Genomic DNA, 25,229 nt, shown 5'->3' with positions numbered 1-25,229 from the left:
GTCCAAAGGAACCGAGATGAGGTCCTCGGCTCTCCGACTCCTGCCTGAGGTCGAGGCCCTCAAGCGGCAATGCTTCTTTGTTCTTGCCCTTCACCGCCGCCACATAGCACTGACAGGCGATATGTTGATCCCCCTGAATGACTCTGACGCTGCGCTCGGTTGGGAATTTGAGGGTGAGGTGGTAGGAGGACATGGTGGCTCGTAGCGTGTGAAGGGTTGGTCTCCCCATGATTGAGTTGTAGGGGGAGTCGATCCTCACGACAAGGAACTTCGTCATCCTCATCACCAGCCGAGGCTCGGTTCCTACCGTGATTGGTAGGGTGATCTTTCCTTCCGGCCTAATGAAAATGCCGGAGAAGCCGACCAATGGGATGTTGGTAGGCTGAAGACACTCTGGCACTATCTTCATCTTTTCAAAGGTTTCGTAGAAGAGGATGTCTACCGAGGAGCCACTGTCGACGAGAATCCACTTGACCGGGAAGTTAGCTACTATGGCTGAAATCCCCAGCACGTCATCATGGGGGACTGTAATCCCATTAAGGTCCTCGTTCGTAAAGGAGGGGTCCTCGTTCTGCTTTGGCTTCTTGGGGTCTAACCCTCGGAAGTTCAACTACCTAGCATAGGCCTTGCGGGCCAAAGCCGAGGCTCCACCCAACGCCGAGCCCCCGACGATGACGTCGATGACTTCGGCGACCTGCTGCTGTTGCTATTGTTGTTGTTGTTGGGAGGATGAAGCGTTGACTTCGCCTCCAACGAATTGCTTCAAGTGTCCACGGTGGATGAGGGACTCTATTTCGTTCTTCAACTCATAGTAGTCCTCGGTGTCGTGGCCGACGCCGTGGTGAAACTTGTAGTACTTTTTGGGGTTCCCCCTCTTGGTGTTCCTCTTCATATTTTCTAGCCACTTCAGGAACTTCTCCTCGCCTATTTGCATCAAGATCTGGGTCCAGGAGGAGCTGAGTGGCGTATACTAGTTGTAAGCCATGGTCGGGGCCGACAACTTACTGTTATCTTTGCAGCCATCACCGCGGTGATCTTCATTCTTTTTTTTTTCTTTCTCGAGGGCCCGTCGTTGCGTTCGGTCTCCTTCTCCTAGTGCTCCCCAACTGAAGCTTCTTCGGCTACAATGTACTTCTGTGCCTTTTTGAGGAATTCTAGCTTCGTCTTTGGCGGGGTCTTGGTGACCAAGCACTTGAGGGCAGAGCCAACTCGGAGTCCATTGATGGTGGCATGCATTGAGACCATGGGGTTGAGGTCCCTGACCTCGAGCTCTTCTTTTTTGAAGCGGTCAATGTAAGACCGCAAGCTCTAGCCTAGCTTTTGTTTAATGGACATGAGCGAGACGATGCTCTTCTGGCACCGTCTGCTATTGATGAAGCGAGTGAGGAACATATTGGTGAACTGCTCCCATGATCTGGTTGACCTTGGGGGGAGGCTGAAGAACCAGCAGCATTTTTCCCCCTTGAAGATGGCTTGGAAAGTTTGGCACGTCAAGGCGTCGAAATACCCATAGAGTATCATGAGTGCTCGGACTTTCCCGGTGGTTGTCAGGGTCCGAAGAGCCGTCGTACATCTCTAAAGTAGGAGCCTTGAAGTGTGGGGGGAGACTCCAAAATGATTTTCGGGGTGAATGTGTCCATGCAGCCGGAGTTGCCGTGACTAGTTAAGGCATCAGCCCAACTCTCATTGACTTGGCAGAGCTCGTCTTTGACAACTCCGAGCTCGACTCGCAACTCGGCAAGTCCTGGATCGATGGGGGCGTGGGCCTCGCTTCTATCTTCACGGACTCGGTGGGTATCAACTTGGATTCCCAAGTACTCCAAAGTCGGGTCGTGCGCTCCTCTACGAGCGCGATGATCGTTCAAAATATCTCGGAGATTCGAGACAGGAGGTGGAGTGGCGCGACGTTGGCTCTTGCCCCGGGAGCAAACTTTGGGGCGGCCGAGGTGCCCGCCATCGTCCCTGGGAACATCCCTCCAGCAGTAGTGGTGCTGCTCTAAAGGCTGGTGACTGTCTTCGGATCAAGCGGGCACTTCTTCCCTTCGGATGGGAGGTCGAACATTCCTCCGAGGTGAACTGGGGGGTCGGTTATTGCCCGACTCCGATTGCTCGGCCAACAAGTTGTTGCCCTAGTCGAGGGCTGGGGGCTCGACGTGCTCGTTTCAGCCCTGATCCTTTGACACCCTAGCAGGGCGGTCGCCTCGAGAGGGACCTCCTGCTCAGGGGGAAGACTTCTTCCATGCGTTGAGTGAGACGGTCCAAACGATCAAGGACAGCTTGAAATTGTTCGTAGGTGACCAGGTTTTGGTTATTTCTGGTTCTTCACACCATGGCTTTCGAACTTAGGAGGGCTTAGAAGTTATATATATTTTTTGTTTTTTAAAGAATCATCTTAGCGACTTTCCCATAGATGGCGCCAATTGTTACGGCTCGGATTGGCCAAGGGCAACGAGGTATATTCACTCCCAAGTTTCGAAAGCTAGCCGAAGGCTTTGAGGACTCTGAAGGGAGGTAAGCCGAGGCCGAGGTGAGGTGCTCCCTTCTGAGTACGGTAGGAGCCGAAGACTACAGGTCATCGTCTCGATAACGAGGTTCCTGGAGATCCAAAGTTTTGCAAAACAAGAGGTGTCAGAGGCCTCGGGTGGAGACCCGAGGCGGAAGTTCCGACGCTTAAGTTAGTACGAGGTGTGAGGTATGAGAAGGTACAGACGAGGCCTCGATGGTAGTCCTCGGATGCACTAGGTCCCTAGGAGTAAATGCTAAGGAAGCGAGGTAAGTGCTGAGAATAAATGAGAGAGCTATATCAGAATTATGGGATTTTGATCCCTTGTCAAGGGAGAGTTACCTCATATTTATACTTGAGCGAGCTGGAGGCAGGTGGAGATGAACACATCAGATGAGGGCCGTAAAAAGTCGAGCGACGGGTCCTTGCAAGTACACCTAATTGCTCCGCAGTTGGCTTCACACGAAGGCAACAGGGCTTCCCCCTGCTGTGGTTGACGCTGTCAAGCGTTAATGGGCTAGACCTGACTTACCCACATCAAACTCTATGCAACATAAAAATGCTGAAGACATGATTGTATGGGTTGATGTGTAGAAAGACCAGTGAGCAACATAATAAGGTATCAAATATAGGCATTTAAATTTTGTCCCTATCACACGATATTGGTTGTTGTTGATGGAATCATGTGAATAGAACAAAGCAATAAGCCATTCAATTAAACTATATAGGCTTTGTTTGGTTTGAAAGAAAAAGTAAGGAAAGAAAGGAAAAACCAAAAAGTTAAGGAAATTTATACAAAATTACAAAATACAAACCATAAAGGAAAAAGTAGGTTTCCTTACCTTTTCTTTATACCAAACACAGCCTTAAGTTTATGTCCAATTAAAAAAAAAAAAACTTTTCTTTTCTTTGAATCCACAATGGAAATTTCCTTTTTCTTTTTCGTCTCAAACAAGGCAAATAAATATTGGTGGTCCCGTGTAGTAGGTCCAATCGTATCGTATATACCATTTAACAAATGAATATTCCTAGACATCTTACATCAAGAACGATCTTCTTTAGAAAATTCAGCCTAATTTGATTATGGAATTTCAGTGGGAAATTCCAAGACATTTCTCTCGGTAAGCCGGATTGGACGGGCTTCACGGTCAACAATAGCCAGTGTTATGGGAGACTGAGACCGAAGGTGGACTGGATTCCAGAAAAAACCGGAAGGTGGACTGAGACCGAAGAATAAAAATCCGGAAGCAAAATGATCCGTTTTCACATCTGATAGGTTCACATAGGAGAATCAGAATTAAAATAGGTCGGAATAGTATTTCATTCCTAAAGAAAGGGAGGGATGATCATTTGATAAAATGCGGAAATATAATTCTTCTGTTCGATTCTACACTCTTATTCTTTTAAACCAAATGGGCCCTATCCCCTAACATATTTAATTTGTGAACAAATAATCTTTGGGCCTGGGCCCACTTAATTGGTCTGGTCTCTTATAGCTCGACACTAGTATTTTATTTAGAGGATAGGAGCAGTATACATCCTGTTATCCACCATTAAAAGGGGGCCATGTTGGCATATCTGTCGGCCAAAAATTAGTTTTTTTTTTTTTTGCCAAAAATTAGGTTGTTGTGGACTTATGCCTAGATGGTGCAAAAAGGTTGATGACAGGATGACACCTTTTATAAATTATAAAAAAAAATTAATAAAGGATAATGCATACATAAATCGGGTGGGTGAAGGCCATCATGATCATGCTTCAAGTCCTCCAAATTGTGACAGGTGGCAAGCTACGAGCCACCAGATTATAGACACGTGTCCTTCTCTCTACCAGAACCTAGCCACTGATTCTCATGAGTCATGAATAAAGCGAGAGAACCACGTTGCCACACTTTTCTTTTTATTTTGTTAATCAAATTATAATTAGATTTTGGGTTGAAAATGGTAACTGCACGTGGTGACTGCAGTGGAATGACTTGAGCGGGAGCACACCCTACGACCCTAATCATTACTTGAGTAAGTACATGTTTGGAGACACAGAAAAGAGAGCGAATTTGCTCCTCACACCTGGCGCCTCACAGACGTTTCACACGCATATCCTACCATAGATTGATTATTCACAGATGTTTTTAATGCACGGTGAATGCGCCTGTGAGGCGCCCATTTGTAAGGGATCCCGGCTCCACAAGAACACGCGACACTCATTTTGGTGGGCCAAATCCGATATTAGGTGGGCCCAGATTTTCGATCCACCAGTATAGTTGGACGGTAGAGATCAACGAGTTGCTAACTTGGTCAATGACGAGGACAAATGAAGGAGACAAGCAAAGTGCTTAATCCGGACTCCACGAGGAGCGGGGCCTCCAGTGAGATCAGACCGAAAATCACTTAATTTTTGGGTAAATTACAAAATGCCCACATAATTTTGAATTTAAAAATGGGAAAATTCCCGATTAGTACCCTGTACTTTGGGTTTAGTGTCGCTTTGGTTCTCGAACTTTCAAAATGTGTCAATCCAGTACTTGTCATTAACCAATCTGTTAACTAGCCATTAAGTAAAATTTGAAAAGACACAAATGCCCTTTGAGTGTCATCTAATTTTCTTTATCAACCATCCACATGTTGATAAAAAATGAATAGTCTCAAATCATTCTCTTTTATTCAAGAAAGTTGGGGTTACGTCTTCGTGGATGACTTGAACTTTCTTGAACAAAAGAAGAAAGAATTTGGGACTGTTCATTTTTTATCAAAGTTTAGATGGTTGATAAAGAGAATTAAATAATACTTAAAGGGTTTTTGTGTCTTTTCAAATAGCAGTTAATGACTGGTTAACAGACTGATTAATGGCAGATAATAGATTAATACATCTTAAAAATTCAGATATTAAATTATCGCATTTTAAAACTTGAGGATCAAAGTAGCATTAGAACTAACGTACAGAGTAAAATTCTGAAAATTTTTCCTTTAAAAATTAACAAATTGGACGATGGTCGTTGCCGACAAAAATGCTGCGACCAAGGTCAAAGAAGATTTGAGCTTAACAAAGTGGAGGGGAAAGGGAGATGTTATATGAGCATGTGACATCACATGTTGCCATATCACCCTCTCCCCAGCCCCCACGTAGAAATTTCCTTGTAGTTTCTTAATTTTACTTTGAATAAAAGTAGACACTTTCAATGGGTGAAGAGTCAATATACGTGGAATATAGAGTTGACTTGGACTTAAAACTAATGAACACGTGTAAATTCAAAGATCGCTATCTGATGACCAGTCTATAATTGCCACACGAGCTTTCCACGTAATTGGCAGAAAAGTGAATGCTTGGTGTAGAGATACAAGCAGGTTGAGACAGATAATATTGAGTTTCGATAGTCTGATACACTGGATAGGGCGTATCTGACCATGGCTTTTAAAACAGGAGACCGAACTGGTCAGGGGTCCAGTTATTGTGTTGAACCAAACGGTCAGCCCGTTTTGATAAAAAAATGAAAAAATATAAAAATAAATAGAAATAAAAAAATAAAAACCAGTCAAAATCGTTCGAACGCTTAACTGCTTGGGTCAGCAGTTTGCTGACCAAAATCAACAGTATTTATGAAAAATCCGATTTTGGGGAAAACCAGAACCAGTCACCTGACCGATTCCCGGTTTTTCCAATCTGACTTTAAAATCACGCACTTGTATTTTATTTTACTTATTTTTTTAAACATGTTCAGAGGAGTTGGTATAAGGCCTTGCTACCCCTTGAAACGACCTATATTTCGCCTCACCAATATGATTCATATCATCTAATATGGACCGGTACGTTATGAAATGTTGATCCTTAATCATAATCAGAGTTTTAAAACCCCATTCAAAGAGGTTGAACTGATTTTTTCCAAGGTCACATGGGTCCAATGTTTAAGTGTTTGTATCAATTAGACCTATTCATGGGCTGAGTAGCCCAATGGCCCGACCTGACCTGGCTCATTATAAGTTAGGCTTGGCCATAATTTTAGACATGTGAGCTCGAGCTTTCTCAAAAAAGCATGGCCCGAGCCCGACATGATATTATATATTAAATAACAAAAAATATATTTTATTTAATAAAAATATATACAATGTTTTTCTATGTTCTTCTTCTCTTTTTTTTTCAAGTAATAGTGAGATGTTTATTATTTTTGAGTTTTGAAAGTTTTTAATATAAATAAAACACTTTTTTTATTGAATAAAAAAATTATATTCTCAAATTTCTGGCCGGGCTTCGGGCTTTATATGAGGGTTGACCTCAAGCTCAAGACCTACATCCAATGGTCGGGCCAGACTCGAGCTTGGGCCTGAATTATTCTATTGATACATAGACAAAACCCGACCCGGCTCATAAACAGGTCTAATATCAATGGGTCAATTTGTTTCATCAAATTGACTAAGGTAGTCAGACCATTCAACTCATCACCCAATCATGATACCGGTTTAGGTTAATCACTAACATGCCTTTGATCAAACATCCATTAACTTGATCAAAGACTCAATAACCCAGGTGGTTGAACCATCAACCCACTTGACCCGAACAATGGGTCATGGGTTACGAATTATAATATACTACTGTCAGGGTACATGCCATGCATGTGTGCAATTGATGGTAAAAATATAAGTTAAAAAATATGTTATCAAATATAACTTTTATGTTATCAATTATTCACTTAATAATAATATAAATACTTTTTACTTTTAGGTTTATAAATTTTTTATTAACATTTATATCTACGCACATTTATCTATGTATGTGGGGTGGTGGAGGTTGAAATCATGATCCATGCTAGCAAGAAGATTTGGAGCTCGGTTGCCAACTGATGGCAGATCTACAAGAAAATAGTGTCAGAAGGCCCACGAGGATGTCCCGTGCAAGGAACTCCATGGCTTAAGTCAATAAATGTCGAGCTCTCTGAGGTGATGAAAAATATGCGAATATGAGTATCAAAATGCCCACACAAACTTCATTTGCGACAAAGACCTTTTTTAACTTTTAACTTTGTGACAAATAACCTGGTAAATTAATGCATTAAATTATAAATGCCTACATAAACTTTCTTTATGTATTTCTCGCCACCCAAAATAGCTCTATTTTTTCCAAACAAAACCAGCTAAATAATAATAATCATTTCATTGACATGGAAAAACAAATTTCTTTAAATTATTATTTCATTTTAGGCCTTTTTCGTTTTTGGGAAATAGGGGGGGGGGTAAGTTTGTAGGTTCTGCGAAAAAATAAATAAATTCATTTGTTTCTTGGTATTAGTGGGTCTCTTGAAAATGACTGATTCCAAAGCAACTCATTTACTTGGAGAAGTAATATTTTCCTCAAACTTTGGTAAATTATTTACTTATGTATATAAAAAATTGCTAATATATGATGAAATGATATTATCCCTTCAATAATATAATTTTTTTGGTTAAATTTGTCATTATACACTTTTACATGAATAAAAGAATACTGATAAATGCTTTTATCCAATTAAGTGTTTCTCTTGCTCGAATAAGTGCATTTATCAAATAAATCGTCAAGAAGACGCAAAAGAAACCTGACTAACATGAATGTCTCTCTTCATTTGAAAATATAAAAATTACCCACTCTTTTTTTAGTAAACAAAGAAAACCCAAACAAAACCTTAAAATTATATCTAATGTTGTAAGACTCGAACTAGATACAAAACTAGAATACTTGTTGGTTGGGGGTCAAATGATTTGATCGTGATCATATATGTATTTGAGCATGTTGGCTAGATGGTTAGCTTATCAATTTTGGTCCTAAATGTGTAGAGTTCAAATCTCATTTTAAGTTTGCACAAATGTGCATGTATTAATATTAAATTTTAGTTGAAAAAAATACTTTTTTAGATTGATGTTGGATAATCTTTAGATTTTATATGTATTAGAAAGAAACCTTTACCATTGAATATTAAAATAAGTAAAAAATCTATAAGGAACTATTATATCAATTGAGAGAGGACTTTATATTATGTTTAAAAAAAATAATGGAATCATAAATTATTCAAATAAATAAGAAAAAGATAATTTAGGGATTTAAAACATTTTAAATAGTTGAATGAGTATCTTTTTTCAAAGTTAATTGACGGAACAATAACGGAAGGGATATTTGTCGCAAAAGTTAAAGTTAAGAGGTCCTTTCTCGGAAACAAAAATTCAGGGGTACTTTCTATCAAAAAAAATTCAGGGGTAATTGCCGGTGAACCCATAAGGGGTCTTTGTAATTTATCCTATTCTTTTTTTTTTTTTTTTTTTTTTCATTAAATATAATAATAATTATAAACTATAAAAAAGGCCAAATTTCACGGCTAGTGTTTGCTCCTCCTCTTTTTTGCTCCAATTATTGCTTCATCTTCGATTTCTTTCCTTCTCTGCAAACGCCAATGGAAAGAAATTTCCAGGAGGTCGAAGGAGAAACCCTAATTGTTGAATTTTAAGCAATATCCGATTTATTCGAAGCCCAAACCCTAACCCTAAGTTGTCCGGTGAAGTAGTTTCTCTATGTTCTACAAATTCGGATATCGTGTTTCGCGTTAAGAAGAATCGATCTGTCGGAGGGAGGGAAGCAGGAGAGGAGGACGAGATGACGAGGAGGTGTTCGCATTGCAGTCACAATGGGCATAATTCCAGGACTTGCCCCAATAGAGGAGTCAAGATTTTTGGGGTCCGATTAACGGATGGATCGATCCGAAAGAGTGCTAGTATGGGGAATCTAACGCACTACACTGGATCAAGCAACAATAACCATCAGCACAACAATACTCTTGGTTCGCCCGGTGAGACGCCGGAACACGGTGCGTCCGCCGACGGTTATGCTTCTGAGGACTTCGTTCAGGGCTCTTCTTCTAGCTGCCGTGAACGCAAGAAAGGTCGGTTTTTTTTTTTTTTTTGGTTCGTATATCTGAAGCTATGATCTGAAACTGTTTAACCGACTATTAATTTTATTGTTTCTATCGGTTCTTGTGTGAAGTGTGAACTGTGAAGACTAGGCATGCAACCTAAATGATTTCTACCTTAAAAAACGAATAGTGTTTTGTTGTGTATATGAGGAACTGTTGGAATTGATGCTAGTCGCTGTTTGTTCTTTTGCTTCTCCTTAAGAGATAGAAAAGAAAATCATTAATAGTCTTTTTGGAATATAGAAATATTATCTGGTTTGGGTAGTTATTGCTCATTTGGGTGATTGATGCAGATCAACTGTTTTGTTTAGTTGGTTATTAGACTAAAGGAGACAGAAGTAGGAACTTTAGGGAAGCCCTTTTCGTGCCATGAAGGGCGTAGATCAGTCTCATTCATTTCTACTTATGTTGGTTCTTATAGGGTGACACGGTGGTCACAGACGTTGTGAGTTAAAATGAAAATTCTCCAAGGATCAAGCGCCTTATTAGGGGTCCAAATAGTGTCTTGTACTTGAAGAATATTTCTCTGCCGAACACATGCCTGTGAAGCCTGGAAATACTTGCTTGTCTGATCCGGCAAGGGCTTGTATTTGTAAGTTGCAGGTATTGGGTTCAGGTTAAGTTAGTGTTGGCAATACTAAAAGTTTTGCACATGTGGGCTTGCGGAGTTGTTCGAAATTGTTATTATTGATACCTTCTGTTGTTAGAACTTGTCATGATCCATTAACAGTGAACCTCTATCTTGTTTACTACTTTACTTTTGAAGCATGCAAAATAAAGAAAGTAGAAATGAAAAGCCCAAAAGAGAAATGGAAATTTCTGGACCTTATTAGGTTGCATTCTTGCTTTATGTCATTGATTACAAGAGGAGCCAAAAGCACCTTGTACTAATTGGCTATTTTCACATACTGCTTGGGGGCATTGGCACTTGGAAGCTGCCATCCCGGGCATACTGACCAGATAGGATTGCTGATAGACTTCACTTTTCAAGTGATACTTTGAATTCCTGTTGTTCTTCTTCTCCAGACATACGATGTTTCTCGTTTACTTTTTTCAACCTTCCCATACTTCCGGAGAGTACTGAACTTGGGCACTCTATTTCAGTTGTGTGGATGCACATTTATTTAGCATCTGTTGCATGCAAGATGCAATTAGCTTAGGTGTTTATTATCTTCAGAGTATTCCATATTATTAAAAGATAAATGTCATGTGTTTTTTTGTAGGGGTGCCATGGACTGAAGAGGAGCATAGAATGTTCCTTCTTGGTCTGCAGAAGCTTGGTAAAGGTGACTGGCGTGGAATTGCAAGAAATTATGTTATATCGAGGACACCAACTCAGGTGGCAAGCCATGCACAGAAATATTTCATTCGGCAAAGCAATGTTTCCAGAAGAAAGAGACGGTCTAGCCTGTTTGATATCGTCACTGATGAAGTTAGTATCCCTCTTCCCAACTTCCCTATCATGCATATGGACTCTTACTGGTTTACATTCACGTATATACATCCACTCCATTTTTCAGACATTTGCATGTAAGAATTCATATGCATTACCTATGTTGTAACAAGGGAATTATTTTCTGAAAATTGACTGTGCTGTATACTATTTTATATTTGCATTTGAGGCATGTTATATGTTCCAAATTGTGATACATGTTCTAGGTTTTCTAACGAGTCTCTATTGGACATCTGTTATCTGTGTTGGCACTGAGCTGCATCTAAGTATTCCTAACAGACATGCAGGGCACATGGGACATTATGTAGGCAAAAATAACCTTATAATGATTCTAATGGTTTCATCTTTTATTAACTATGTAATTATTCATTTATTTGGTTAGCATATCTTTCCTCCTGGGCTGTCTAAATAGGGAAAGATAGGTTCGTTTATTAGGATCACCTTTTCAGGTTAAGTTTTGGTTTAGGAGATCTTTAGGCAGGTTTCCTTTATTCCATGTTTGATGTGTGCATGTTCATGCTTCTTTTGGGTAACATATATAGTCTATGATATGAATTTTATTTCATTTTTTGTTCACTTCCTTTATTGTTCTTTATTATGAAGGAAAATCAAATTCATTTGTTACAGGAATCTATGTCAAAATGCTTTTGTACTGATAAAATATAAGATGCTTTTATATGTTGGTTCAATTGTTATCCAGGGAAAGCTATGGGTTACTTGTATATTTTTGCTTTCTACTATTACTAAATAAGATCCTTGTCTTATTTATGCAGTCAGTTGACATTCCACCAGTTGTATCACAAGAACTATTCCCCATCAATCATCCACAAGCTGAAACACAGAGCAATAACCCATTGCCGGTTCCTCCAGCTTTGGATGAAGAATGTGAATCAATGGATTCTGCAACAAACTCTAATGATGGTGAAGCTGTCCTTCCAAAGCCAGAGTCTACACAGTCTAGTTATCCAGTTGTATTCCCTGCTTATTTCTCACCATTCTTCCCCTTTTCCTTCCCCTTTTGGCCGGGCTACAATACAGAGGCAATGACAAAAGAGACGTATGAAATTGTCAAGCCAACTGCAATACATTCAAAAAGCCCGATCAACGTTGATGAGCTGGTGGGAATGTCCAAGCTGAGTCTGGGAGAATCCCTTGCTAACTCGGGCCCCTCATCCCTCTCGCTTCAATTGGTTGAAGGTTCCACCAGGCAATCTGCATTTCATGCTAGCTCAGCCACAGGTCACTCCAGCATGGACAGAAACAGCAATCCAATTCATGCAGTTTGATAAGCGTGAAACTTGAGGTTAACTCAGCGCTGAAAGATCCTGCAGATTCCTGTTAATACAAGAAAAATAATGTGCATTTCTAGTTTGTATGTCGCAGTAATATATATTTTTTGCTATGAACTTTGCTTAATAAACCCGGTTCATGCAAGTGACCAACTAAACCCTTGTTCTTTTGGGAAGTCTGAAGTTCGAACCATTCATGACCTTGTAGGAGGTGAAGACTGAGAAGTGGGCAGTTCCAATTGTACCAGTATTTTGTCACACAAAAGGTAGGGTTTCTAAAACAGCGCAAAAAAGTTAAGAGTTAAATCCCAAGTTGGAGGATAGAGAGAACTCAGTTCTGATTTCTGAATTCTTGTCAGCAGTTGACACTGGAGAAACTAACCTGGTTCCAATATGTAATGTGGGAGACCATGATCAACTTCTCTATGTTTGGTAGAACAGTTATAGTCTCCTGCCTTTTTGAATATATACTAATTTGGATGGTAATTCGAATTGCTCATTTTATCAAAGTCAAGAACGTGAAGCACTTGTGTAGGATGCAATTTGATGCCTTACGGTCTTAAACTGGCTTCTTATGACCTATATGAATTGAGATTGAATGCCACGTCTTTTTCCTGCGTCATAATTATTTCTTCTGCTTTCTTTTTCTTTTCTAGACATTTTTTCCTCGAGTTTGAAAGGTATGAAGCTGTGTGATTTTTGTCTCCCTTAATCCTCAGGATAATCAGTCTTCAGAATTGTCTTTACAATTTCATGCAACTAGGAGTGGGGGATGGAGGGAATAAGACAAAATACAGGGGTTTAAATGGAAAGTGGAAGGAACTGTTTCTTTTATACAAGGTATAACTGTATAAAGGGTCATTTATTAAAGGGTAAATTTTTTAAACTATCCTTATGGTTTAGTTAATTGATTATCTATACCTTTACCGTTTAACCATTATCTTGTACCACCCCTATTGTTTTTAATAATTGGCACGTCATTAATGTTAATAAAAAAAACACAAAGTGTCAAATTTGTCTTCCATTATTCCTTAAATCTTTAAAATAAAATTCAACAAATGAAAATTTGTTGGAAGATTGATGCTCCATTTTCGTCTCCCTCTCCATTTCATCTCTATTTCCATCTCTGTCTCTACCTTTGTCTTCATTTTTCGTCTTCGTCTATGCCTTTGTCTCCGTTTTCTGTTGTCTCCATCTCCATCTCTGTCTCTTATGTCCTTCCCAAAGTAGAATCCCTTTTTTCCCACACTCCTCAATCGTCGCCTCTCTTGTAGAGATCTCAATACTATTCCTCAAATTACAGAGTTTTAAGAGGAACACAGTTGTCAATTTCATTTGGAATTTGTTTGATTAATCAATTCCCTTTCAAATCTCTGATCGTTAAACAAAGAAGCGATGACACTGGTATCAGCTTTATCGGCATGCTTTGCAGCCTTGCAAGGTCGACCATGCCCCATAGAGGTAATAGGGAATCGTCCTCAGCAATTTCAACATTGTTGATTGAAAAAATGTCGTCAATGGCAGTTAAGGAAGTAGTCCTGGTATCGGCCACTGGTTTCGTAGGTTTAAGACCTTGTCTCCTCTATTGGTCTCCCATATGATATTAGGGCTTTTTTTTTTGTTCTTCTACAACAGGGAATGCTCCCACAGAGACGGAGGATGGATGACCAGTGAGAGTCTTGAAAAAGATCTGCATACCCCCATGGAGACAGAGGACCAGGTGCAGAGAGAGAGAGAGAGAGCGCTCTACAACAGATTCATTATTCCTTGATGGTGTCAACTCTTTTGGTTTGAGACGAGGAATTAGAAGCTGATCCGTGGGGGGTTGCTTCATCATCTCTATTGTCCAACGGCAATATAAACACTTGATAGTGAAAGATTCATTAATTAAATAGATTGTAAATTATAGGGGTGTTTCGATAGAATAAAAAATACAGGATAAAAAGTAAATCTATAAAATTATAGGGGGCTTCTAATAAATGATCCTTGTATAAAACGTATAATAGGATATTGATTGATACCCTCTCTCCTCCAAGGGCAAAATTGGTAGTTGGTAGTACGACAGAAAGGAAGTCGAGGAATGCAGCAGCTAATATCCCATTGACGCATCAGGTCTTAGTGGGGGAAGTGGGAACAAGACGGTCTCCTCCAAGGCTCCAAATAGATGCAGCACAACCAACCGCTACCGGATAACGGTCATTGGTGTTGTGTAAACTGTGAAGGCCAGCACATTCTGTCTGCGCAGACCAGCTTCAATTTCAATTTATGGTAAAATACAAAAACCTCCCCTGAAGTTTCTGATAATAATTAAAACCTCCCTTTTAGTTCATTTTAACAAATACCTTCCCTTAATTTTTAAACCCATTTTGTGTAAATTATTTTACGTACAATTTTACTATGACATCAATCTCCCATCCCTAAACCCCATCGACTCAGCTTAAACGTTATGCTCTGGTTGTTTCAGCTTGCTAAGAGAATATTCAGGGTTGGAGAAGTAAGGAAAAAGCAATGGCTGATCCGGAATTGTAAGTTAACAGACGAAGAAGAATGTAGTAGTTAGTGGCACAACATGTCATTGAAAATTAACAGAACTCGAAGCAGTAGAGAAGCAGATGAAAGGAGACTAAAGGTTGCATAATCCTGCATCTGATTGTCTGTACAAGAAATAAATCTCATCGAATATCAAAATAAAAGAAAGAAATCTCACTCATCTGATTGTCTGTTTCTGTTCCCCACCTTTTTCTTTGTTCGATAGACGCATTCCAAACCCTAATAAAGGTTGCATAATCCTGCATAGAATATTAGAATCTACTCGCTCTATCAACTGCTTTGGGACGTCGTTGTAGCTGGAAGACGGCACTCTCGGTTCTCTCTCACTTTGGTCTTCTTTCTCTATTATCGTCGTTACCTTAATTTCAGTCATTGAAATCAATCGTTTTTTCTCCACAACACTCCATGGTATACTGAATAAAGAAAATTTCAGTCACTTTGGGACATCGCTGCAGCTGGAAGACGGCACTCCAGCGGACTACCCTCACTACAGCTACAGTGCTGACTTGTAGCTCCTAAAATATGTTAGAAACACTCCTTTAGTAGTCTCTGTGCCTGTTACGCCGGCCACCTGAAAATAGGCTTCAACCGCCGAAACCCAATGCCCTCTGGGATCCCCTTATTTACTGCCAAGCTGCTCAGTTCCTTTTTGACTTCTTTGCATTTCCCCAATCACAGCCATACATTATTTTCTTTTGATTTGAAAAACAATGTAAAAAAAAGTGGTGAATGTGTTGTTACTCGAATGAGGACAATTTTGATTTTTAAAAATATTGTCAGGGATAATTTCGTAACTTTGTATATTTTTCGTCTGCGTTAGTGAGAGAAGGGAAGATTTTATTGGATTTTTTAAAAGTTTAGGAGAGATATTTATTAAAATGAAATTAAAGCGAAGATTTTTCTTATTATCAAAAACTTTAGGGAAAGTTTTTGTATTTTACCCTTCAATTTATGGTTTGGGGCTTTGAGGCTTCGGGGCCACATGACGTAGCAAAGAAAAACTGTTTTTTATATATCTAAAGCGTCAAAGAGCTTAAGTAGGTGAAATGGACCGGGGCCTCTAACGAATGACCCGTGACCCGCTCAAAAAGTGGCCTACTTTTTCTTTTTCATGCCTTCATGTGGCCGAGAAAGAGTATCAGTAAAGAAGAGAACCCAAACCACTCCCTCGGTCCCAGTACCATCTACCATGAGAGTGATTTGATTGACTTGTATGAGATGAGATCATAGGTAGGGCTTCAAAGGGATTGGATCCGATTCGGTAAAGGATATATCCAATCCAATCGGATAAGAAATCAATCGATTGGAATTGTAATAAAAAAATTGTATGATATAATCTATATAAATATATTATATTATACAATATACATATAATATATAAATAATATATGATATATAATATTTATAACTAATAGATTGAATCGGATTATAGCGGATTAGATCGGGATATATCTAAATTCTATCCATGAATTAAATGGATCGACTTTTCCAATCTGATCAGTTTTATTAGGATCAATGGAGGTAGAACTAGAACAAGCTTATCTAGGCTGGTCAGTTCTTTGAGGCTGTCCACGTGTTCACCCAAGTAACACTTATGAGGAATCTCTTGGTGTAAAATTTGGCTTTGTATTTTTTTTTTTTGAAAACCTTTTTTCGTGGTAGCTGCTGCTTGTTGCGTTGGATGTGTCGACTGAAAATGGCTCTAAAGTGTTAAACGTGATAGTATCAAGGTAGGGCTGAAGCAAAGGATTCACGGCTGCGTTTGAAAATGATGCAACTGGAGTGTAAATCCTGGTTCAGGGTAAAACTACAATAAAAAAGAAGTAAATTTGTGTTCAAATAGGCTTTTGATAAAAACAAAAAAAAAAACATATGTTTTATTGAAATTCATGTTTACATCCATTACAGCTAAAAGTCTGTTTGGTAAGAAAGTAAATTTGTCAGTGCAAAATTAATCCAACTTTGCAATTTATGTAGACCGTTTTACACTCTACATATTTGCATTCACACTTATTTGCATCATTTCTAAACACAACCCACATTGTTACTTCTGTTGAACTTACACAACTCGTTAAGAGTTTGAGATGGATCACTTTTCAGGATGCCCAAAAATTCCATAACCAAATTCATTTCATAGATTATGAAAGTTCATCAAATGTCTTTGTCTCAAAGTACTAGTTTGTCTCGTAGTTAATTAGTTTTTGCTCATAAGGTTCAGGACTCATTTGGTTTACAGGAATAGGGGTTCGGAATCGGAATTGGAATGAGCTATTCCGATTGCAATTGTTTGGTTGGGTGGAATCGGAATCTCATTCCCATTTCTGCTGAAATGGCATTCCCCCATTTGAGGAAAATGATCATTTACTGCCCCTCTCTTGGGAATGAAATCCTATTCATGTCTGAACCAAACAAACTATGGGAATAAACAATTCCGATTCCGATTCCAAAATATTTCAATTCTGACTATGAACCAAACGGACCCTCAGTTTGGAAAGAATATAAATACAAATATGTACAATGCAAATACAGATTTAGAAATATAAAATATGCTTTGTACTCTTACACATTTGCATTTATATTCTTTTCAAAATGAGCCTAAACAACCCATCTAATGTATTTTATTAATTTTTAACCTTTTAATCTCAATTATGTTTGTTGTTCATTTCAGTCCAATACATGAGAAAATGTCTTTATTTAAACAAGTTCATGGTAAGATAACCATGTGGCTGAGGTTCTATTTTAAATCGTCCTTATTTCTTAAAACTTAGGCTATGTTTGTTTTGAAGGAAAAAGATCGGTAAAATAAGGGAAAAGAAATATAGGAAAATTTATACAAAATTTATAAAGATTTTCTTAACTTTCCCTACCTTTACCTTCAAACCAAATACAACTTTAAAGAGTAACTGATCAAGATATATATATTATAATTGATAAATTTATTATTTTATATTTATATATTTTTATATACATGTAAGTTAAAAATAATTAAATTTTTAAAACATTTTTAATCATTTTAACACAATAATATGATTGCGGATTGAATCTGAATCTGATATGAAATTTGGCATATTAGATTCGGATCAGATGTTTGATAATTGGATGTGAAACTGCATTCATTCAATTACAGCCCACAATCGCATAGGCATACATTTTTGGATTGAAGACCTCAGCTCTAATCCAACTTAAATTTAAATCATATTGATTTTCTGTTATTTTTTTCAACCTAACCCTAACGTCAACTCTAACCCGATCTAACTCAACCTGACTTCCTGGGTTAGGTTTGGGATAAGCCGACGTAAGTTGCACCCCTAGGCCAAAGGGAACTTTGAGAAATTCGTTCCCACATTTATGATCATTACTGAAGTCTGAAGTAGACCTTCGACTTGGTTAATTTGCATGGAAATACTCATTTGATGGTCTATCGGCATCCTCTGAATAACCGATGATTGTGGAAACATTTGCTCCCCACAGCACATCAACATCTCCCAATCACAATCACAAGTACGGGAGATTTTTCCAATACACACACTAAGATATGCATGTGGGATATTTAACAGAAAAATGCACTGCAGTCCACTGCAGAATTCTGAATTCTACTGCAGATTTACAATAATTTAAAATACCAAATACCTTCACCCTAAACATCCATATCTGCCCTATATTGACATCAATTTTCAGCTGGCACCTACCTATCCCCAATTTATGGTGGGGTTAAGAATTCTGGCAGTGGACTGAACAGTCATTCTCCCAAGGTTTAAAAGGTCAACTTTGACTAAGTCACATTTCTAAGACCAGGGCAGCTCAAGAATTGTTTCAGACTTTCAACGACTTGATCAATTGATCCTGGCCTAATTGATTATGGACTAATCGCAAAAAGGAGATAAGTCTTTAAAATAAGAAATGCCAAGTGCAGCCTAAGCCTAAAATATTTGGGTGGTGGTTTGAAACCAATTATCGATATCTAATATATATATATATATATATATATATATATATATATATATATTAGACACGTGGCTTTTTCAAATGCCAAGTTCAGGCTACAACACCCACTATTCAGACACGTGGCTTTTTCAAATTTAGACATATGACATTTTTTGAGAACTTGTTAAAGTCCACATCCCACTTAGGGGTGCAAGTCGGGTTTACACTGTTTCGGGCTCAGGTTTCGGGTTGGTCCCATTGAAATTTTGACAAAATCCCAACCCTAACCCGAAAAAATTGCTCCCCTAATCCCACTACCACCATTTAGATAAGTGGCATTCTCATTTTCTAAAAAGCTAGATACGTGGCATTTTCCGAGAAATTGCTACTAAAGCCCACAAACCACTACCACCATTTTTAATTCATTCCAAAAAAATGCAAAAATGGTTATTCACAACCACATCTGCCTACATTCTATCAATCTTAGTTAATCATTAACCTTCTACGTATCATAACAAAAGAAAATTATCCATGTTCTAATAATTATTGAAAAGTTATTTAAAAAAAATTAATAATTATTTAAAATATTAATAAATATAAATTTAACATTATTGATAAATATTAATAATTATTCCATAACGTACAGTTAACATTACTTATTCCCCGTAGTTAGTACGGATCAATCACTAGTTATATAATAAAAATAGAAGTATTGAAGTTGGGCTTGGGCTTAAATTGCTTCAGTCCATGTCGGTTCGAGAGGTTCGCTTGTGAATAACCTGACCTGCCCCGGAGAAAGCCCATTGAAATCTTTGCAGTATTGGGCCTATTTGCCGAACCATCCAGGATTCCCAGAGTTTACACCGCGTAGTGCAGTGCATTGTTTACTGAACTCTCTCGTCTTCGAAAAACCACCACCAGCGTAGGAAGAACAGAGAATCAGAGGAAGACAGACACAATGAATGTTCTTAGTTTTCACAGAAGCAGGTGGAAGAAGAAGACCTCAAACAGACCTTTGTTTTTTTCCATTTCTCTCATGATCATTTTCTTCATCCTCCTCCTCATCTCTTACACTGAGGTACCCAAATCTTTCCTCTTCAATTCACGGAAAGCCCTTAATGCCGGATTCACTCCATGCAGCGGAAGAAACACGGGTGAACGATTTCTATGGTTCGCTCCCCATAGTGGTTTCAGCAATCAACTTTCAGAGCTCAAGAATGCCATCTTAATGGCTGCCATTCTCAATCGAACCCTGATCGTCCCGCCTGTTTTGGATCACCACTCTGTAGTTCTGGGTAGCTGCCCCAAATTTAGGGTTTCGAGTCCAAATGATCTCCGAATGTCCGTCTGGAATCACGTAATTGATCTCCTTCAGAGTCACAGGTATGTATTTTCAATCCCTCTCTATTGAATTTATGGTTTTCTTTTTCCTTTCAAATTTAGAGACTGTAATTAGATTTTCATCTTGGAGGCTTATATTGTACTCGATATTTGGTGCAATTTAACTATTATACTTTTTACTCTAAAAATAGTCAATAACCCAATTTAAGAATTTCTGGAAATTCGTTGTTCTTTTTGCAGGTATATCTCCATGGCCGACATTGTCGATCTTTCCTCTTTGGTGTCTTCTTCCATGGTTAAAACCATCGATTTTAGGGTCTTTCTTTCGTTATGGTGTGGTGTAGACAGAGACCTAAGTTGTTTTGATGTGTTGGAGATGGGATCTTTGTTCGAGAGATTAAAGCAGTGCGGATCTGTGCTCTCTGGGCTGAATGGTAACATCAATAGCTGTTTGTATGCTTTAGATGAAGATTGCAGGACTACTGTATGGACTTACCTGCAAAGGGATGATGATGGAATCTTGGATTCATTCCAAGCAGACGAACAACTCCGGAAAAGGAAGAAAATTTCCTATATTAGGAAGCGAAGAGATGTATATAAGGCGCTTGGTCCTGGTTCTAAAGCTGAAACAGCCACTGTACTAGCTTTTGGTAGCCTTTTTACTGCACCTTATAAAGGTTCAGAGCTTTATATTGACATTCATGAAGCTCCAAAGGATCATAGGATACATTCATTGCTTCAGAGAATTGAATTCCTTCCCTTTGTCTCTGAAATTCTAACTGCAGGAAAGGAATTTTCGGTTCAGAAGATAAAGGTCCCTTTCCTCTGTGCACAGCTTAGAATGTTAGATGGACAGTTCAAAAATCACTGGAAGGCTACTTTTTTAGGATTGAAAGAAAAAATAGTCTCTCTCCAGAAGAAGGGTCCTCTCCCTATTCACATTTTCGTGATGACTGATCTTCCTGAATCTAATTGGACCGGAACTTATTTGGGGGAATTAGCAAAGGATTCAGCTTTTTACAAGTTATATAATTTAGGAGAGGATGATGAGTTGGTGGTAAGGACCACAGAGAAGCTTGTGGTAAAGACACATAAGCATTGCCATCATAGGATTTTACCTGATATACTTTTGTACGTAGAGGAAACTATATGCAGCTGCGCTTCACTAGGCTTTGTGGGGACTGCTGGTTCAACAATTGCAGAAAGTATACAGATAATGAGAAAAAATGGCATTTGCTTCAATCTGGATGAACCTGAAGTGTGAAAAACTAGCTTTAGATCTCATTCACCATAAGTTACAAATTTTGTCACACTGCACATGGCTGCAGACTGTGAATTGTTGCTGAGTTTCAGATAACAAGTAATTATTTTTAGAGGCATGTCCTGCATTATAATCTTCACCAAGCTGGACCTCCCCTTGCTTGGAAAATGACTGGCTTATCATGCCTCTACTGAATCCATTTCTGCAAGAATTATTAACAAATTTCCCTGCATACAACAATTTGCAAGACAATAGAATCTTCAAGCTTGTTGAATGTGATTATTATGTTCTACCAGTCACCATATCACTGTCAACAGCTTCACATTTTTGAGGTAACCCTGCAAAGTCAATTGTCTTTTTAGATGATGTTTCACCTAGTGTAAGTTAATTCATTGTTGCCAAGTTATACTAATATTGGGTTGTTGCATGAGTTTTTGAGATGGAAAATACTGTTGTTTTCGTGATTTCATCTTTAATTCTTCAATGTATAATATATATTTTTTTAATTGACCAGTGTGGAATAGCTGGCAATAGGATTTCTAGCTAAGTAAAATTTTAGTTCAGAACACATCCCTGTAAGAGGCAAGATAATCTTAGTATCCATTTTAGCTGATATAACCGTTCTTAAGATTGCCTCTTTATTTTGGAATCAGCATATATCTTATGATGCTTATGTATAAAGGATTAGAGTGTGCAGCTTAGAACATTGTTGGTCAAGTAAGTGGAATACTGTGGTTCTGAAATTTTCTTTTAGATATGCAACTATTTAATCAACTTACAAAATCAATAGGTTGGTTAGAAGAAAAGAAGAATAAGCCTAGTGAGCAACATGGTTTACATACAGATTCAATCTTTTGGGGGGAGGGGGGTGTAGACAGTTCCTTGTGAACTCAATTTGCCTGAGCATGTCCATGTTCCCAACAGTTGTTGGATCAAAGGGAGATATTTTTTCAGCAAAGAGATTTCATGAAACATCACAAACTACAACAACTGTTGTTGTTTTAGTAGGAGTTAGGGCCTATTGCACCATCAACTTTGGCCCTCAACCATATAATGAAAGTTAATTGATAATTAACATAGTGTTGAATCTGATTGTTAAACACATCATTCTCTTGGAACAAAAAGGGATTGGAACAAGCTAAGGGCATGTGTGCCTGAGGATATTGTGGATATGATCAAAGCAATTCCAATCCCAATTGCTGATCAAGACGATGAAGTATCGTGGGTATTGTGCCGAGGATATAGTCTTTTTTTGGGTTGACTGGGGATTGACTTTGATGAGTTTTACTGTCTTTTCCGCTGTACAGTTTTTCATTGTACAGGGGCCCTATTGTATTTTGGCCTTTTGATATTAATGAAATGCTTTACATTACAGATTAAAAAAAAAACAAAAAAAAAAGGTGTAGTGGGGAGAAAAGTCCACAGAGGAGTTTACATTCAAATCCACTGCAAACCTTCTTACCACTAACACTTTTAAGATTCCCACAACTACAGTTATCAAGAAAATTTGGAAAATATAATGCCCTCCCAAAATTATGTTTTATGGTTTCTCATCCAAGGACAACTCCTGACCAAAATCTTTTTGATGAAAAGAAAATGTAGAGTTGATCCTGAATGCAAAGTGTGCGATCAACTATAGAAGATGAGTGGCATGCTTTCTTTAATTGCAGTCTTGCTAAGCGGGTATGGTTAATAGTAGATCAATGCTGTCCTGATCTATTGATTAAGATAGATCAATTCTAGATTGGTGGAACTGCTTAATACTCTTTAAAGTGGGTTATAGAATAAAAGACATGTGGGAGAAAATTGCTTTCCTCTTGTGGACAATGTGGACAAGCAGAAATGAGTTCATATTCCTAGACAAAACCCCTTACCTGGTCATGATTGTAGAAAAAGCTAAACAATGATTACTAGACTACGTGATGGAAATGAGTTACTTGTAGATAAAACTTGTTATAGAAAGATTGAGCATACCCAATGGAAAACCACCTGATTGATCAATGATTAAAGCAAATTCTGAAGCCTAGGTGGATGAAAATGGAAATGCTTCATTTGGATGTATCCTTAGGAATCACTTTGGACGTCATATAGGGAGCAAAGGCCAGTCCATAGGTCAAACAAATATCAATGTTTCTGAGGCATGGGGGGGGGGGGCAAGAGAAGCGATCCTTATGGCTCTTTAATCATCAAAATGCATTTGGCTAGAGGGAGACTCGAAGATAGTGATTGGTAGTATCTTAGAGAAGATCGAGCCACCTTTGGAGCATTAAAAATTTAAAACTATACCAAAGACATTATATCTATCATCAATCAAGAAAATGGCCACATCTTTACTCTGCACACTTCGATAACGGAACCAAGAAGATAGCCAAATTGATAGTGAGCTGTTGAGGGTTTTGCTTGAGGACTTTTGGGGTTGAGTGACCCATTGCCTATTGTAGTTTTTCTTTCTTTCCCTTGTTGTGACAAAAAAGTTCTAATCAGAAATGAATCAGAAAGCATCTTCTATTCTTAATGCTATGCACTAAATCTTCCATAAGGGATAATTTCATTGTGTTTTTGTAATGAGGATATATATGTAGATTTGCTTAATTGAAAAGCGAACTAGCAAGGTTAAGTTTAGAAGTAGAAGCAATTCAAAGGGTAGAGTAGACTGATATTGGTTTTTAACCAATATTTTAAAAGGTGGAGGCGTGAGGATACATGAGGCAATGAAATATTGCTGACAATAAGGAGATCTCTTATAAAATGACAATCCATTTCAATGTGCTTTGTCCTTTCATGGAAGACTGGATTAGAAGCAATCTTGATTGTACTTAGATTGTCAACCAATAAAGGAATAGGAGAGGGTTGAACAATATTAAGATCTTGTAGGAATGACTAGAACCAAATAATCTCACTACACACTGAGGACATGGCTTTATATTCTGCTTCAGTAGATGACTTGGAAATATCTATTGCTTCTTACATTTCCAAGATATGAGAGAATCATCAAGAAATATGCACCACCCAGTGGTAGATCTTTTAGTATCTGGACAACCAGCCCAGTTGGCATCCGCATAAGCAGAGCTAGAGAGTTGAAGTGATGAGGTGGATGAGAATAACACACCATAGGAAATTGTGAGACAATTTGACTTACAATCTAGACTACATATGAAATGTTTGGGTGTGTCATCGTGAGATATATAAGACTTCCCACAAGCTGATGATACAAGCTGGCATTTTCTAAAAGGGGATCACCATCCTTGCTTAACTTCAAATTGACTTCCAGGGGATATCAACAACCTTAGTATTAGTGAGATGAGCAAGATGGAGGGGGAGAGGGAATTCAGAACTGTAGGAAGATGGAGGGCTGAGGTGTTGATTGAAGCCAAGAACTTCAAGTTTGAAGAGGAACGGATCAGAGGTAAGGAAGCACTGAAGATAAGAGAGAACAACAGGGCGACAGTACTGGTACTAAATGAAGTCATTGTATGGATGAAAGGATTTCTAGATGGGGCTATCAACTCCGGCAAGGTGAATGGATGGAGAAACTCAATACCAGTTCCAGGCAAGAAGTATGTAATAGAACTGAAGAGAAATTGGAAGGGGGTGGTTCATCACGGTGGAGGAGATCATCAGAACATCTGGAAAACAGATGCTCTATGTACCGGAAGGGAGAATGCAGAAAGAACCAGGCGAATGACTGTAAACTTTCAGCCCTAGAACCTCCTCATGCAGTTGGCTGAACTAGAACCACATGAGGGTCACGCCAAGCAATGGCCCGCTTTGATACCAAGTTGAAAAACAGTCCTCTTGATGTATGGAATTGCTTGAGATTAGATGCAAACCAAAAAATAAACAAACAAGAGATGATTAAGAGGAAGAAGAGAGAGAGAGAGAGAGCTGGTGGCAATAAGAGTTAGAGAGTGAGAGGTTCGAACTAAACCTCCCTCTAACACTCTAAACATTTTATTAAGTTAATCTTTGAAATATTACAGAGAGG

The 25,229-nt window shown here is 38.6% G+C and overlaps 3 protein-coding genes across 6 annotated transcripts in view; all 3 read left to right on the top strand.

Moving 5' to 3' along the window:
• The first annotated feature begins 8,842 nt into the window (after nucleotides 1-8,842).
• LOC104598450 (myb-like transcription factor family protein) lies at nucleotides 8,843-12,682 on the top strand. Its single transcript, XM_010260516.3, has 3 exons — nucleotides 8,843-9,396; nucleotides 10,650-10,858; nucleotides 11,653-12,682. Exons 1-3 carry the CDS (start codon nucleotides 9,111-9,113, stop codon nucleotides 12,163-12,165), a joined length of 1,008 nt encoding a protein of 335 aa, XP_010258818.1. The 5' UTR covers nucleotides 8,843-9,110; the 3' UTR covers nucleotides 12,166-12,682.
• A 6,719-nt stretch (nucleotides 12,683-19,401) lies between these two features.
• On the top strand, nucleotides 19,402-21,720 carry LOC104598454 (O-fucosyltransferase family protein). The gene is made up of 2 exons (XM_010260524.3): nucleotides 19,402-20,025; nucleotides 20,224-21,720. The coding sequence occupies exons 1-2, from the start codon at nucleotides 19,601-19,603 to the stop codon at nucleotides 21,245-21,247; spliced, it is 1,449 nt and encodes a 482-aa protein (XP_010258826.1). The 5' UTR covers nucleotides 19,402-19,600; the 3' UTR covers nucleotides 21,248-21,720.
• Nucleotides 21,438-25,229, top strand: part of LOC104598451 (protein FAR1-RELATED SEQUENCE 5-like) — a 31,982-nt gene continuing 28,190 nt past the window's right edge. For 2 of the 4 annotated variants that reach the window (XM_088889992.1, XM_088889991.1), the window contains exon 1: nucleotides 21,438-21,576. Coding sequence is in view for 2 of the 4 variants with exons in the window: in XM_010260517.2 (XP_010258819.1) it covers nucleotides 21,529-21,576 (48 nt within the window). In the remaining 2 variants the exon portion in view is untranslated. The remainder of the gene's footprint in view (nucleotides 21,577-25,229) is intronic. The other 2 variants (XM_010260517.2, XM_019197998.2) reach the window with 1 other exon arrangement.

Source organism: Nelumbo nucifera, chromosome 6 (assembly GCF_055504915.1).
Source record: "Nelumbo nucifera cultivar China Antique chromosome 6, China Antique-T2T, whole genome shotgun sequence".
Taxonomy (NCBI): domain Eukaryota; kingdom Viridiplantae; phylum Streptophyta; class Magnoliopsida; order Proteales; family Nelumbonaceae; genus Nelumbo; species Nelumbo nucifera.
This window is presented reverse-complemented; position numbering and strand designations above follow the sequence as displayed.

Excerpts from the sequence above, each read along its gene's own strand:
- LOC104598450 (XM_010260516.3), top strand. The coding sequence starts at position 9,111 with ATGACGAGGAGGTGTTCGCATTGCAGTCACAATGGGCATAATTCCAGG. Across the intron at positions 9,397-10,649 it reads CTGCCGTGAACGCAAGAAAG|GGGTGCCATGGACTGAAGAG; the intron begins GTCGGTTTTTTT and ends GTTTTTTTGTAG. Across the intron at positions 10,859-11,652 it reads TTGATATCGTCACTGATGAA|TCAGTTGACATTCCACCAGT; the intron begins GTTAGTATCCCT and ends TTATTTATGCAG.
- LOC104598454 (XM_010260524.3), top strand. The coding sequence starts at position 19,601 with ATGAATGTTCTTAGTTTTCACAGAAGCAGGTGGAAGAAGAAGACCTCA. Across the intron at positions 20,026-20,223 it reads GATCTCCTTCAGAGTCACAG|GTATATCTCCATGGCCGACA; the intron begins GTATGTATTTTC and ends TTCTTTTTGCAG.